General features: G+C 38.5%; 1 protein-coding gene across 2 annotated transcripts in view; it reads right to left on the bottom strand.

Moving 5' to 3' along the window:
- cep128 (centrosomal protein 128) overlaps positions 1–17,123 on the bottom strand; it is a 76,776-nt gene that overhangs the window by 27,287 nt on the left and 32,366 nt on the right. For both annotated transcript variants that reach the window (XM_028440367.1, XM_028440368.1), the window contains exons 15-17: positions 15,614–16,075; positions 11,883–12,047; positions 9,644–9,808 (exon numbers count right to left, since the gene is read on the bottom strand). In XM_028440367.1, the coding sequence (XP_028296168.1) occupies positions 9,644–9,808; positions 11,883–12,047; positions 15,614–16,075 (792 nt within the window). The remainder of the gene's footprint in view (positions 1–9,643; positions 9,809–11,882; positions 12,048–15,613; positions 16,076–17,123) is intronic.

Below are 17,123 nucleotides of genomic sequence, written 5' to 3'. Positions count from 1 at the left end.
CACACACACACACACACACACACACACACACACAGATATTTCCCTTTTTTTCCCCACCATGTGTGAAAAGTGTACGAGTGGGAAGCGGAAACGATTTGTTCCTCGTATGATTTGCTTTGGTGCCAACTTTTGAAGGTAACGGGTTGCAGCAGCTGTGTGAAGCTTCATCGTATATTAAGACCTGTTGAAACCACATTATGCTCTCACAGAGCTGCCATAGATTACATGAGTTTCCTCTCCAGTGGAATCAGGACCCAGTTTTGATTTCTTTCTAAATTATGTTTGAGAACAAAGTTTTTCTTTCCTTAAAAAAAAGAAGAAAAAAAAAAGAAGCTTTTAGTTAAGCCCAGCTCAGGTTACTTTGAAGCATGTTTTTGCCATTGATTTGGCATCCTTTGGCATCTGTTTCAGGGCTGTCCCACCCAAATCAAATCACATCTACTGTAGCATGTGTTAGATTATATTCATGTTTTAAAATAATTCACTTTGTTCAACAATGCATAGGAATGAGAGAGGACGTTCCAGCGGCAAAGTGCTTTATCAGCCTCTAATGCTTGCAACCATCTGTTTTTTGACTTTCTATGCCAGCACCATTCTATAGGCCACAGCTGGGGCCACAAACATGTGAATGTATCTGATCCAAGGGTCACATGATCAATATTAATGTCAGCATTTAAGAATAATCATCAATCAGAGCATTCTTGGGTTTGTCATTGATGTTTTGATGATCTGCCAGTTTTTAGTCATTTTGTGTGTTTTTAGAGTAATTTTGTGTGTTTGTTTTATTGTTTTGTGTTTTTGGTGTAAATTAGTGTATTTCTCTGTAATTTTCTGCCTTTTTGTTGTCAATTTGTGCGGTTTTGGGGTAATTTTATGTATTTTTGTTGTTGTTTAATGTATTTTCCTTTCATTTCGTGTCATTTTGTGAACAGTGTGTGTGTTTCTTTGGAGCTATTCTGTAATGTGTTGTTGCTTTGTGTGTTTCTGTAGTCATTTTGGTTGTCTAAGTGGTTGTTGCGTCTGTCCTTGTTGTCATTTTATGTTTTATGAGTGATTTTGTGTATTTTTGTTGTGCGTTTTTGTGTACTTTGAGTATTATGTTGGGCTTCATATTTCTTCCAGCTTCTTGAATTACAATTTTTGGGATTTGCTTTGGGGACCGTCAGTTGCCCACGTCTGCTACGGGCTGAGTTTTCTCCTTTCTCTCCTATCTCTATCTTTTCTAGCTGGAGCTAGAAGTTTGCTTTCTGATCCCATCAGTCTCTGATATTCTGATAGCTGTCTTTCTTTTCTACGCAGTCGTCTTCTCCTTCACTTATTCACACTAACTCCAACAGTTCTAGTCAGAAGGTTTGTCTAAATCTGAATGAGATGAACAGATCCATCATTTTAAAGCAAGTTCTGTGATTGTTACAAAACTGAATGTTATTGGTGAGGTAATATGGGGTGTTTTGCACAGCAGCATTAAAGCAGTGGTTTCCAAGCCTTTTTGGATCATGACCCCATTTTAATATCACACATTTTCAGAATTAGTTTTTGATCATGTTTATTTGCCAATATATTGTGATTCAAAATATATCTATTCTATCGTAGCGATATATATATAAACAGTATTTTGATATATTTTATATCCTATTTTGTATTAAAATACTAATTTTAGAAGTCGTTCCTTTCTATACTTCTCAGAACATCCGAACCCAGACCTTCCCCTAAACAAGCCACACTAGAAAACTCACTCACACGTGCTGTCCCTAGAGGAGAAAAAGACTAACGTGGCACATATTGTGCAGCGGATTGTTAATAAATGTGCCTCAGCAAATTTAACCCAGAATTTCTAGAATGACTTTATTTGAATTAAAGATATCAAGATTTACATCATATATCAACATTATTAAGATATGAGTTTTGGTCCATATCGCAAAGCCCTACTGCTCCGTTACTAGATTTATATTTGTGAAAGCGAAAGTATAAATTACAGTTGTTTTAGATTGTGAGTAGTGTTTTAATTTGAAAAAGAATAATAATTTAAAAATAGAATTTTAATCAGTAATTTTTTTCTCAATCAATTACTAGACATTTCAGGCGACCCCACATGGGGTCACGACCCCAAGGTTGAAAAACACTGCAGCAAAGGAATCACATTGCAAGAATCCACTTTCAACTAAATAATAAAACCCATTTGAAAATACAATTATTATTCTTGTTAATAAAAGTCAAGTATTTGGAACGTTGACATAGACCAGTGGCTCCCAAACTGGGGGTGCAGGGGTCGTTGAGCATGAAAAAGAGCAGTTAGGAGATGTAGTTCCTCTGCCTCGCTTCAGCACCTCCTTCCTCTCCTGCAGCATCAGCGCTCTCAAAAAGTGATGAATACTGTGATTTTTACAACATAAATCCAACTGAAAGGGGAAAATGAACTCTTCCCATCCACCTCTGGGGCATTCACTTCTCACACAAGGTTTTAGCAACTCTATGAACACAGGTCTTCATTATTGTAGCACAGGCTACAATGCTTGTGTAAGACTGATGCAGCTCTATTAATGTTTGTTCCTTCCAATTTTCCACAATGCTCCCATTGTGAAGAATGAGTGATGTAATATAATGATAGGGTGGGGCAAGTAACAAATTGGATTAAACGTAATGAGAAAAAAGCTTTACAATTACAAAATTCATTCAGCATGGAGGGCACAGCACACATTGTGTGAATAACAAATCCACTAACAGATCAGTAAGAGTCAACCTTTTATACACCACAGCATATTTTATGCATCGAGGCAAACAAATCCACTTAGCATACCAATAAGTCACTCACCGCAGCCTTATTGGCTCGTCAGTTCTTTAACAATCTTATTGTAAGAACAAATATCTGGCATTGCAATCTGAGTTACTGCTATTTAATAGGTTAAAGTGCAGGAATTTGAACACTTTTATACAAATTGCAAGGTATAGCAAGTGTTGGCAAATAGAATGAATTGTGCATTTAATAGCTTCATACATCTAGTTCACAATATACACTGAACACAAATTAATATATTGCATATTTTATTTTCACAGATAGCTACCCTCTTTCATTCAATGACATAACATCTTGCATGTGATTGGCCTAATGGTGTGCAGGATTATCACCAGGAATTTTTCACGACGTAGGGGATGGCAGTGCTATTTCACTATACACTATTTCCTGCATTTTGAAGGGCAAATTTTGTGTAGTAAAGCTAAAGTTAAAAAAAAAACAACATATTTGCTACAGCCTTAATTTAAATAAACAAATAATAAACATTAATTGCACTGTTGTACTATGTAGCATTTGCTCTACTATACCTTTGCACTGCAAGTAGGTATTTATGTGCTTTTAATTTATCAAGATTTTATTGGGGTTTTTTTTGTGTGTCGTGACTCTGTTGGGGCAGAATAATTAGTTATGCTTAATAATATAATTACTTATATATTTTAATCCTTAAGCCTTGGGGTGTAACTTTCCATTGTGTGATTTTCATGTCTTAAACCTTGCTGGGTCAAACTGCCTTGTCAAAAGCACACAATATCTCCCCAAAACAATAAACGCACAAGGACGCATAGGCACTCTGTGTGCGTACTCACATGCTCACACAGTCACATGTCACATAGCACACCCCATACACATTCATTCACACACACAAACACAAACGCACACTCCTCCGTCTCTAAGACAACCGACAGATAACAGAACTGGTTGTTTAGACCCAAAAGAACAAACTGTCTTTCTTTTTTTCACCCTCTGTCCTCACCTCCTCCCTCTGCCTCTGTCTCAATCTCGGGGGGGGGAGGAGGGAGGGGGGAACTAAGGGGAGATATACGTGGCTTTAATATTGTGTCTCGTCACTCTGTCTTTGGATCGCCTGGCCAGGGGGTCACCATTTTTGTTTCCACTTTGTATTCTTTTATTTAGTTTAGAATAAACTATTTTTTATATAAAATCATCAATGCTTCTCCTGGACTCCATCATTCAACCAGAGCAATGAATCATGTCTTCAAATGAGGTCAACCGTAAATTCAGCCGTAACAACTCGTAACACTATTCCATGCTGCTACAATTTCGTTGTATGACTTGTCTCGTACAATGACAATAAAAAGTTATCTAATCTATCTGATTCAACTTTAAAGCCAAAGTGGATTGTTTTTGTTTAGATTATGAAGCACACTGTTTATACTGGATGTGATTATGGGTTAAAAAAGCAGAGGATGCATACAGGCAACATTGGTGCAGCCAAGTGGCTGCAGGGGTCCTCTGGTGAAAGTCTGGCTGATGTATGTGAAAAGCCCCCCCTACTTCTGGTTGAAACTAGGAGTGTGACGATATCTCGATATATCATGATATTTTTTTCGCACAATCGATTATTGATATGCTCGCGCTAAGTATCGATTTTTTTTGGGGGGATTTAAAATGTTATTATTTTCAAAACTTTTTCTGCTTTTTCACTAAAATGTGCAGGTAGGTCTTCACAGAAATGTTATCACGCTTGTTGAAGGAACTAATATATTGTTTACTGGAATATTGCACTATAATGGTGTCACTGGTAAGAAAGACCCTATTTTTTGTTTATGTTACAGACATGTTGCACTAAAATAGTGTCACTGTTTATAGAACACTTTTTCAATTTATTGTCTTTCAGAGATATAAAATAAAAATTGTATTTTTTCACTTAATCTTTTTTTTTCTTATGTCATAGTTTATCGTAGATTGATTTCTGACCAATATATAAATAATTGCAGTATCGTCATATCATGAGATAATCGTTATCGTAAGTTGTGTATCACGTATCGTATTGTATCGTGAGGTACCCAGAGGTTCCCACCCCTAGTTGAAACACAGTGTAAGGGCTGACATTGCAGCGTGGGGGATCAAAATCACAGCGTAGGGGCCCCCTAGGCTCAACCTAGGCGAGAACCCTGGTGTGGATACCGAGGTACAAACAGGCCAACCAACACTACAGTAAATGGCAGTACTGACTGTCCACACGCTGCACGTCTTTGTGAGTGAGCTGTCGTACACGTTTACCGATTACAGATGCAGACACTGCCTCGCTAGGACATCATCGTAATAGACAGCGCTACGCTGAGGGTTCAGAATGGGGAAGTGATGCACATAATATGTTGTCAGGCAATAGTCAGTTAGGGTGCTTTCACACATGCCTCTTTGCTTCGCTTCCTTGGATACTCCGGTCTTTTTGCGACATGTGAAAGGTCACTGAAACTTTGGTGCGGAGCAAACAAGCAAACTCTTGTCCTCTGAAAAATGTAGGTCTCGCTCAAGCGAGGCATGGTGCGGTCTTTATCCGTGTGAGAAAGCAACCAGGACCAAACATAGGACTTTACATTGAAGGGCGATTGTCACGAGCACCTCCACCAGTGATGCTGCTGCTGTGTGTCTGCTGTCACGGTAACAGACACGAGCACACACTCACAACCCATTGATTATGGGTTATTTTGAATTATTATTAATACTTTTCTGCGGGGATTGTTTAAGGATTTCTTTTGGAAAATGTAGGAAGAGAGACCAATTATAGGACATGACGGCACGACATGTCAGTAGTGACAGGGCAGCGCCACATCGTCATGGCATTGGAGGTATTCTGTCCAATCCGCGATTGACACTTTCGCCTGAGTGATGTTGTTCAGAAAGTTTGAAAAAAATGTGTGAAAAATGAAATTAAAATGCAACAATGCTGCAGATTCACAGCCTGAATCGCATCGAGTCCACCGGACTATATGTGTGAAAGCACCCTTAGAATTAAGGGGAAATCGAAAGCCCAAGGCAAGGCAAGGCAAGGCAAATTTATTTATATAGCGCATTTCATACTCAAGGCAACTCAATGTGCTTTACATGATAAAACATTCAATTGTTTAAAATCAATAAGAACATTTAAATCAATAAGAACATTTAAAATCATCAGTAAAATCAATTAAAATCATCAGTAAAATCATCATTACATCAACAACATGACAAAAAATCTCTCTCTCAATCATATGCAGTAGAGAAAAAAAGTGCCTTTAACTTTGATTTAAAAATGTTCACATTGGATGCTGACTTCAGCTCCGCTGGCAGTTTGTTCCACTTCTTTGCAGCATAACAACTAAAAGCAGCATCACCATGTTTACTGTGAACTCTGGGCTCCACTATCTGATCTGTGTCCATAGATCTGAGAGACCTGCTGGGTTCATACCTGACTAACATGTCACTGATGTATTCTGGACCAAACCCATTCACAGATTTATACACCAGCAGCAGAACTTTAAAGTCTATTCTGAGGCTGACTGGGAGCCAGTGTAAAGACTTTAAAACTGGAGTAATGTGCTCTGACCTCTTTGTTCTGGTTAAGACCCGAGCTGCAGCGTTCTGAACCAGCTGTAGCTGTTTGATGCTCTTTTGGGGGATTCCTGTCAGAAGACCATTACAATAGTCCAGTCTGCTGGAGATAAAAGCATGGACCAGTTTCTCCTGATCTTTCTGAGCCATTAAACCTTTCACTCTGGAGATGTTCTTTAGGTGGTAGAAGGCTGTTTTTGTGATAGATTTGATCTGACTGCTGAATGTAAGATCTGAGTCAATCAGAACACCAAGGTTTTTGACTTGGTCTTTAGCTTTTAAAGATCGAGACTCAAGATAATTGCTGACAGCAGTCCTCTTTTCCTTGTTACCAAAGACAATCACCTCCGTCTTGTCATGGTTTAGTTGAAGGAAGTTTTCACTCATCCAGCAGTTTACTTTTTCTAAACAGTCACACAACACCTCAATGGGACCATGGTCATCTGGGTTCAGTGATAGATATAGTTGTGTGTCATCTGCATAGCTCTGATAATCAACCTTACAGTTCTGTAAAATTTGTCCTAAAGGAAGCATGTAAAGGTTAAACAGAAGGGGTCCAAGAACAGATCCCTGAGGAACCCCACAGGACATTGGTAATCTGTCAGATTCAAAGTTTCCAATGCTTACAAAATAGCTTCGCTCCTCCAAGTATGACTTAAACCATTGCATTACTTTTCCATTTAGTCCAACCCATGTTTGCAATCTGTGCAACAAAATTGTATGATCTACAGTGTCAAATGCAGCACTTAGATCCAACAGAATGAGAACAGATACTTTTCCTGAATCAGTGTTCAACCTTATGTCATTGATCACTTTGATAAGAGCAGTTTCAGTGCTGTGATGAGAACGAAAACCTGACTGAAATTTATCAAATATTTTGTTGAATGTTAAGAATTGACTCAGTTGGTTGAAGACCACCTTCTCAATGATCTTGGCCATGAATGGAAGGTTGCTGATTGGTCTATAGTTAGCCAGTATAGAGGCATCCAGTGTTCTCTTTTTTAACAGCGGTTTCACAGCAGCTACTTTCAGGGATTTTGGTACGGTGCCTGATTGGAATGAGCAGTTAATTATCTGACACAAATCAGTGACAATTGACTTTACAACAGTTTTAAAGAAGTTTGAGGGTATTGTGTCAAGGCAACACGTTGATGGATTCAGCTGCTGAACAGTCTCCTCTATTGTTTTTGGGTTCACTGTAATAAACTCTAACATTGTAGTTGACTCATCCCTCAGTGGTTGAAGCTGTTCAAGCTTTTTGTGATTTTGCTGGTTTGTTCTGATGTTTGACCTTATTGATTGTATTTTTTCATTGAAATATACAGCAAATTCATTGCATTTTCCAGCTGACAGTAATTCAGGGGCTATCTGATTGTTGTGAGCTTTTCAATTACAGAAAACAACGTGCGAGAGTTGTTGACATTTTTGGCAATAATTTCAGAAAAGTATTGCTGCCTTGCTTTGAACAAGCCATCGTTGAATTTTCGCAGACTTATTTTGTACAGTTCTAGATGAATTTGGAGTTTTGTTGATCTCCATTTACGCTCAGCTCTTCTACAGTCAGATTTCAAATTCTGCATTATCTCAGTCCTCCTCCAAGGTGTTTTCTGTGTGTTTGGTTTTCTCTTAGTTTTGATTGGAGCCACCACATCTATGACATTACAGACGTTTCTATTATACTCATCCAGAAGATCATCAACTGTCTCAGCACTCAATGTTGGTGTCATTGCTATGGCTTCCATAAACTGTGCACTTGTGTTCTCATTTATGTACCTTTTCTTTAAACACACATAACTAGGGGGAACAGATGTTACAGTCTCTAGGTCAAAAAAGACACAAAAATTATCAGATAGAGCTAAGTCTCTTACATCAACAGCAGAGATATCAACACCTTTAGAGATAACCAGATCCAAAGTGTGACCTTGAGTGTGTGTCGGACCAGTCACATGTTGTGTAAGACCAAAAGTATCCATTAAAGCATACAGTTCTTTGGCAGTATTGTCCATGTTATTGTCTACATGAATATTTAAGTCACCTGTTATTATTAAAAAGTTGTATTCAGTGCATACAACTGACAGCAGTTCAGCAAACTCATCCATGAATTCTCCAGAATATTTTGGGGGTCTATAAACGACTAAAAACAGAACTCTTGAATCACCCTTCAGTAAGAATGACATATATTCAAAGGAGATAAAATCACCAAATGTTATTTCTTTGCACTGAAATATTGATTTAAAAATGGCAGCAACTCCACCACCTTTCCTGCAAGTACGACACTTATTGAAATAAATAAAGTCTTGTGGTGCACTTTCATTGAGAATAGTATTACTGATACCATCATTCAACCATGTTTCATTAAGAAATAAAAAGTCCAAGTGATGTGTCAAAATAAAATCATTAATTATTAGTGACTTGTGTGCAAAGTGACTTGTTAACAAGAGATCTAACATTAAGCCCACCGAAATATTACTGTTCATTAAATCAGTTTTGATTTTTATGATAGAAAAATCGGAACTTTTGACAACATGTGTGCTAAATATGGTCAGAAATAGCAACATATCTTTGCATATACAAAGTAGAATTGTGCATTGTTGCCACAGCACTGTGTGTCACTCACCACAGAGGGATTCAAAATAGCTGCCAACCAACCTGCCACACTTATTACTTCTCAACATGAATAACTTCACACAACCTCAAAACTTTTGTTAAAGTAGAAGTCACCTAAGGTAATAAAAACCTAATAAAGCTGTTAACTGCTTAACAATTCTCCTCATTAGGCCACTCACAAGTAGGTTTGCCTTCTTCTCAAATTGACGGATTACAAACGAGGGAAAGGTGTTGGCTTGGCTCCCAGTCTGACTGAGGCATGGCTGGAATAGGCTGAGAAATCTATGGAAGCTAATACAAGCAGGCTGGGTTCATTAGTCTGACCACAAGGGGAAATCAACCACCTACATATAACGGGAAAGTCACACTGCGTGGTAAACTGAGAATACTGTGGGTGTGCAGTGATGCAAAATGAGACATTTGATAGCCTTTTTATATTGATATTAATTGATCTGGCCTTATGGTGAAGGAATGTTGTGTCACTTCTGGGCTCTGCTGGGATAAAAAGCATCAAAACAAGACCTTTATGACATTGCAGGTGTAACATGTGGATTGGATAAGTCCTATCATCACAGTTTTCTAAACAAACTAATAATAATAATAGTTGCAACTGCTTTAAAAAAAACACACACACACACACACACACACACTCACACACACACACACACACACACACACACACACAAATACCTGCAGTTTGTCTTCACCGTTTCTTGCCAGGCTACGACATGCGACATCTAACTCCTCCCCCATGGAGGTGAGGACCACCTCCTGCTCAGACTCCATTTGTATCACCTTCTGCTCAAGCTTAACACGTTCAGATTCAGAATTATGTCTCCGCTCCCTTGATTTGACCTGTAAAAACATGAGCATGCATAGTTTTATGTTCTTAAGTTCAAATAAAGTGTCTTTAGAACAAAGCATATGAAGCAGTAGTGGACACGCACATAGGGACCAGGGTTGGGGTCAATTATAATTGTAATTATGTAATTGATAATGAATTATAATTATGGCATAATTGTAATAGTAATCGTGATTTTAAAAAATATGTTGCTGTTGTAATCGCAATATAGATATCAGATAATTGACTTTGTAGGAATTGTAATTGGCATAAAAATTTTAAACAAAACTCACTGTCATTTACAATTTAAATAGACACAAACTTGGTGAACCATGCTACAGTTCTATATTTTCCGACTACCTGTCAGTTTTCTTTATCATCATTTTACCTTTTTTTTTTAATTATTTAGATAGAGGTGTATACTGGCACAAAAAAGCTCAGACGCCCACACCAAAAATATTAGAATCAATATCCTTATGGATAAGGAAGCGTAACAATGTAACTAAGAGATGAAAAACAAATTGGATGATAGAATATTCTTTTTAGTGTATTTTACAGCTGATTTAAGACATGGTTCAAAACAGACCCATAAGAGATGCTAACAGAAAGCTAACACAACAGGAAAGTTCACTTTTGTGGGCTTATTTATTAAAGGCTCAGTAATTGTGATTAACTGTAACGAAACTTTAGTAATTGAGAACTTAATTGTAATTGACTTTCAGGGAGAAAATAGTAATTCTAATTTGAATTATAATTAGAAAAAATGCCAGTCAACATAATCGTAACGGAGTTGTAATTAGGGATGTAACGATTCACTCAACTCCCGATACGATTCGATTTACGATACTGGGTTCACGATACAATTCTCTCACAATTTATTTTACAAAATGGGACTGTGGACAAATGATGACTAAAAAATATTACTTTATACTGTACTTTTTTCCTTTTATTTTTCATTGTCAAATGAATCCCTTGATGAACTATTCAAAACACTGCAGTTTACCTAAAAATAAATCCTGAATGAAATAAATAAAGTAATAATACAAATGAAGAAGAAGCCTATTAATTTAAGTTGTGGTTCTAAAGTAAACAATGCAAAACTGCATAATAGTTCCTTTTCTTTTTAAGAGCGCAACTGAAAATGTATTTTGTCCCTAAAAAAACAGTCAGTGTACTGTGTTTACATCAGATATTTGTTTGGACCAGCAGAGGGCGCTGGCAATCCAATGGTCGGTTGGCATGCAGTTATTCTAGCAGTGAAGAAGAGATGCTATGCTGGCAGACAGAGCTAATAGAAAAACGTGACTTTTACAGATATTCACATAATATTACAGATATTCTTTCGGTGCTAAAGGGGTAAAATGGTAAAAATGGTAAATGGTCTTGATTTATATAGCGCTTTACCCCCACACTGAAGCAGTCCCAAAGCACTTTACATATCAGCTCATTCACCCAATCACTCTCACATTCCCACACCAATGGGACAGGACTGCCATACAAGGCGCTAGTCAATCACTGGGAGCAACTTAGGGTTCAGTGTCTTACCCAAGGACACTTTGACGCATAGTCAGGTACTGGGATCGAACCCCCAACCTCTCGATCAGAAGACGACCCTCTACCACCTGAGCCACGGTTACATTTCCCACTAAATGGTTTGCATAAATACCATTTACCACAGAACTTATACAACCTGAGCTAAAAATCACATGAAAAGATCCAAAGAAATCCAACCAAGTAAAGAGAATTTGACCAGACCCCAGTCAGTGCAATTGAAAAAGGTACATGCCCTATAAATCATAGAAATGCTCCTCGAACACTCAGCAGTAACAACTGCAATGCACATGTGGTAACTATAAACATTAAAGTATAACAATAAAAACATAACATTTTAGGGCTAATTCTAAGGATTATTTCATTATACACACTATACAGCTATACCATTCGTATTTTTTTTCTTTTTCCTGCAGCAATACCTGACTCAAGGTGAACATCAGTAAATGCAGGATGCAGTAAAAAGGTGAAATAACTGTGAGCTCTTCGGTAAACAGTTCTTATAAAGTCTGATGAAGTAAAACAGCCAAAGCTTACCTTGTCTTCCAACTCTTGCTTTAGCAGTTGACATTTTCTTTGGAGAATGGAATGGGCCTCCTCTTTAGATGTCAACTGTGCTGCCAGCTTATCACACTCATCCTTCATCCTGTCCAACTTGTGGCGCAGTGCCCCACACACCTCCTTGTCTGATGCCGAGTCAGCCTAAAAGAGAGAGAACGCTTTTTAAGACACAAACGTTCTTTCTTCAGTATTATTTCACGGGAAGAGGAAATATCGACTTGAGACTTGTGGAAAATGTCAAATTAGAAAGATGCTACATTTCATACTTGAAGGCTGCACAGGTTACAGTTAGCTACAGCAGGGTTTTTTTTAAACTACTTAATTATTGTCTGCAAACATATCATTGTGATAAATTTAATGTAAAGTGACATAATAAAAAATCATTATATAAAACTATCAATCAATCAATCAATCAATCTTTATTTGTATAGCGCCAAATCATAACCAATGGTATCTCAAGGCACTTTACAGTAGAGCAGTCTTAAGGACGGACTCTTCATTTTATGGATACACACATATGCATATATACGTAAATACACATACATATGTATCCCACACCCAACATGAATTCATCATGGCGGCAAGGAAAACCTTCTGTTAAGCAGCAGGAACCTTGTGTGGATCCCATTCCTATGATGAACAGCCATCCACGTTATGCTGTGTTGGGTGTGTGCAAAACACCCAACACAGCATAAACAATATTTAACAGAATAACGTTAATCTCTACTTTGTACGACTGAGAGGGAGATTTTTGGTCATGTTGTTGTTGATTTTAAATGTTTTTACTGATGATTTTAAACGTTTTTGCTGCTGATTTTAATGTTCTTATTGATTTTTAAGCTGTTGAATGTTTTCTGTCGCACTTTTTGCACATTGAGATGCCTTGTGTATGAAATGCGCTATACAAATACATTTGCCTTGTCTTTCTTTTTTTCAATGAAACAATGTACTTTGGCTCCAAAAAAGGTTGAAAAACACTGACCTACAGAATCCACGAGAGGATGAGGTGATGACTGTAAACTTCATGTTTTGGCTTTTAATGCTCACTGATTACATCAAATATCAAATAGAAAAAAATCTGACCTAATATTTTCATCTATGATGGAAAAAAAACAACAAACTGATCAGTGAGATAAAAAAAAGAAAACTTCTGAGCAAGAAGTAGATTTAGAACTGGAACGAGGTGAGAGAAAAGACTCTGAGTCCCTGAACTGAAGGACAAGGACAAGCTGAGTGGAATAGTTTAAAGTTTTTCCTTACAGTTAACTGTACTGTCACAATTTCAATTCCATGTAAATATAGGGTGGGCTTCTCAGGGACATCGGCAGCACCCGAAGGCTTGCATTTAAAAAAACATGCCGGCAAACGCCCTTGTCCTCACCGTGCTCAGAAACGACACTATTACGTTGAACTATGTCAGATATTAACATCATTCAGAAAAACTAATGGGCTAAGCTCAACCATATCAGGCAAGACCATTCCCCTCGAGCAACTATGTACCCAGGAGGGCTCATCATTGGAGATGTTGAAGGTAGGGAGGGCAAGTACATGAGGGGTAAGTCAAGTGGAGGCTCTTTTCCCTGGTAAAGCCGTGATGAGACTTCGGAGATGTGATATGGGTTTTAAAAATTCACGCTTAGAGCTTTAGTATTGCTGTGAGATTCAAAGGGGCACCACGGCTTTTAAAGACTCGGCTATCCTCAGTTAACCCGCACTCTACACAAGCAGGCCGGGCCAATGAGGGAAATTAGCCTAAATGAACATTTTGTCTGCATCTAGCTGAGTGGGAAATGCAGCAGATGTTTAGAGGCTGTGGAATGAAGGTGATGAATTTTAAAAGCCTGTCAGTGATGTTTAAAGTGTTGATTAGGATTAGATTTTATTTCATAATATCCCCATAAACATCGAAGAAGACATTATCCAGAGAACAGTGAAAGATTTATAGAATATATTCAGGAATATCATTATCATTTAAAATTATAGTAGATTTTGTTTGGTCATCCCCTGCCTTTGCAACCAGGACTTACTTCAGTAACAATGCAGTATATATTCTAATTGTTAGCCTCTCTGTGTATTTTTTCCTTTTGCAACTTCTGGATTTGCTCCACCATATCCCAAATGTTGAAGGTGAGTGAATATTTAATATAGCTTCTCTTTTGTAAATTATTCAAGGTGTGGTCAGAAAGTGTGTTCTCGGAGGAGAGAGGCGGGGTATGTCAGGATTGTGCCAGCTTATTCAGCTGGATCAAACATCCTCATTATTCAGGGTCGTGGTTTAGTGAGATAAACACACCTGAAAGGAGAGTGGGAAAGGGACGCGGTCGTGTTCCACACACAGTTAAAGCACATTTAGCCATCTCACAACGAGAAACACGGCGGCAGGATATGCACACCGTGCAACCTTTAGTTAGTTTTACCCTACTGATGATGTGTTGTAACAATACTAATGCATGTGTGCATTAGGTTGTGTGCTGTGTGGACTTGTTAGAGCTCTGTGCTGTGTACTCTGTGTTGCAGTGAGTGCAGCGTGGGGTGTCGGTGTCAGCACGTGGGATCTGTGACTGGGGCCAGTCCGGATGGAATGTTGACTCTTAGTAATACTCACTCCTTTACCTTGTCTTTTTTTTTTTATCATATTCTCTAATTTACTCCTGCACTTTTTTACAGTGAGCTCTTAGGAACAGCCTGTTGAAGCCGTTGTGCGCAAAAGTGTTATTTTGATTCTGTGAACGAGAGGGGAAGCTTAGCTTGGACACTCCAGGCTGACGAAGCTGATCCATGCACGCATAATGCACTAAACTCTATAACGAATGCTCGGTTTGGTAAAAACCAACCAATCTTTGCAGGTAAACACGTCTATAGCATTGCGTCTGCAATCTGCACCGGGCCCTGCCAACGATGTAAAACACCTTTTACATGGAGCAAAGTCTATTTTCTAATCTTATATCATAGTGCATGGTGCGCCGTGCTGTTCTCCAACTAGACTGCGCTGAAAAATCTCTAAACCATGCCTGATTTTTAGGGACACGCCAAACAGCGAGCAAAGCGCTAGTCTGCAAAGCTGCACTTTAGGTCACCAAAATAGGGGCCCTTTTTCCTGAATAATAAAAGTATGATAAAAATGTACTGTCAGATTATGGACACTGTTTTAGGCGCTAAGGTTAAGTATTGCTAGAATGTTAGCTTATATGTAAATGCTTAGTAGTTAAAGGATCACTTTTTGAGGGGACATAGTGTTAGTTAGTAAATGCTTGGATACACATAGCTTTGCTGAGGGGATCGACAAACGTCACTGAGGATAACCGAATATGACACAGGCCCTGGAAATGACCATCATCCTGCCAGTGAATTATTATGAGGATGACTAACCAAGAGGAGAAGAAACTCTATCGTAGACCACCCCACACCCTTGGACTCTGAACTGTAGAGTGAAACACTACAAAATAAGATGGAGTCAGAGTTGTCTTTGGCCTCTGGTGCAGTCTGCTGTGAAGGAAGTGGAGAACCACAATCGTGCTGTAGCTTTACATGTATCCAGGGTTTTTGATTACGACACGTATCAGGGTTATTGATTATGTTAATAAATCTAGTCATCTGTTTTTAAGGTGATGAAAGGAAAGAAATTGACTGATTTCCAGGTCATTAGAATCACAAGCATTAAAAGATCTACGCCAACAGTAGCGTATTCACATTTTAGGTGGACCTACCTTAGCTTCTTTCAGGTATGCCTGCATCTCTTCTCGCTCCTGATCATAAAGCTTGAGCATGTCCTGTGCTTCCCGGTCCTTCCTAATCCTGCTGTCCTCCATTAATGCCTTCAAGTTGTCCAGCTCCTTTTGATGCACCTCTCTCTCAAGCTGGAGCTGCTTACTCAAGGCGTCTCGCTCCTCCTGCAGTGTTGTCACGTTGGTCTGAAGTTCTAAGTTTTCCTTCTGGAGCCACTTCCTTGAGCTCTGCTCTTGGGCCAGCTGCTGAGAGACCTGGCTGTGAGCCGCGGTCATTTGATTCAGGGAGGTCTGCATCTCTACTTGAGCATCCCTCTCCCTCTGATAACGTCGCTCTATCGTATCAGCTCGTTCTTCAAGCCTCTGGTTCTCCTCCCTCAGTCTCGCTTGGACAGCTGCTTGGCGGTGAGCCTCCTCTTCAAGGGCAACTTTGGCCTCCCTTACCTAAAGTAAAGGGCTTTGTTATTTTCTCATTAGTGCATTAAAGAGAATATAATTTAAAAAAAAAATGAAACACAGAGCTACTCCCTCAAGGTTAATTGCTTTTGCCAATGAGATAAAATGGAGCTAATAAGCTTTTGCCAAGGGACTATTTAAGGGTGCATGGGAAACGTTTAGTATAAACAATATACTGTATAACAAATGGATTCTTCCATTAAAGGAAGAGGTTAGACGTGAGGCTTGAGCTTTTCACAAGCACACAAATGGTCAAAGTTAATTCTAAAACTAAAAACAAAAAAATTCAAATAAAAGTATGTGCATTATTGGGTAATACTTGGTTTTGTCAAGTTTAAGAGAATATGAAGTTCAGGGGGGAGGAGACTCCAGATTCAACATAAAAAGTTGCAGAGAATTAAATACAACCCCAAACTGTGGTACTGATCACTGACAAAGAGTACAGTGATTGGTCAAACAAATAAAGGAAGTAACTGTGTAGTATTTACATTACAACAATACATTAATAAGCCTTCAATGGCCACCTATACAAGCACAAAGTGTTAAAATAATATGATCATAAAATAGTCATTCTCCATATTTGGTTGGCAATCATCACATCCTTAAGTTTCAAAACCTGAGGTATCGACAGACACTACATACTTTCTGTTAGCGTCCAACCTGTACATTGTCGTAAGAAAAATGCACGTTCTGTGCTAATCAACAAACACACACAGACAACCTACAGCAATGAGATTTAGTGTGACTTTTCAGGAGCTGGTTACAGTTTGTGAAAAAACTAAAAAAAATTGTACCTTGGACTGTTTAGTCTTGAAATTAACTCATTGAGTGCCATTCAACATCTATAGACGTAAATTGGGTTTTTCAGCTGGGGTTGCTAGGAGACAGTGGGACGAAGCTCTGAATATCTAACTTGTACCATGATGTAGTGACCAACTGGTGACATCTAGGTGGCAGCAGTATACCTTTGGATGAGAGATCACCCATGATGGGCAGAGCTCAGAGGGAGAGGAAAGGAAAAGCACTACAAGAGTTG

Source organism: Gouania willdenowi, chromosome 24, assembly GCF_900634775.1.
Source record: "Gouania willdenowi chromosome 24, fGouWil2.1, whole genome shotgun sequence".
NCBI lineage: Eukaryota > Metazoa > Chordata > Actinopteri > Blenniiformes > Gobiesocidae > Gouania > Gouania willdenowi.
This window is presented reverse-complemented; position numbering and strand designations above follow the sequence as displayed.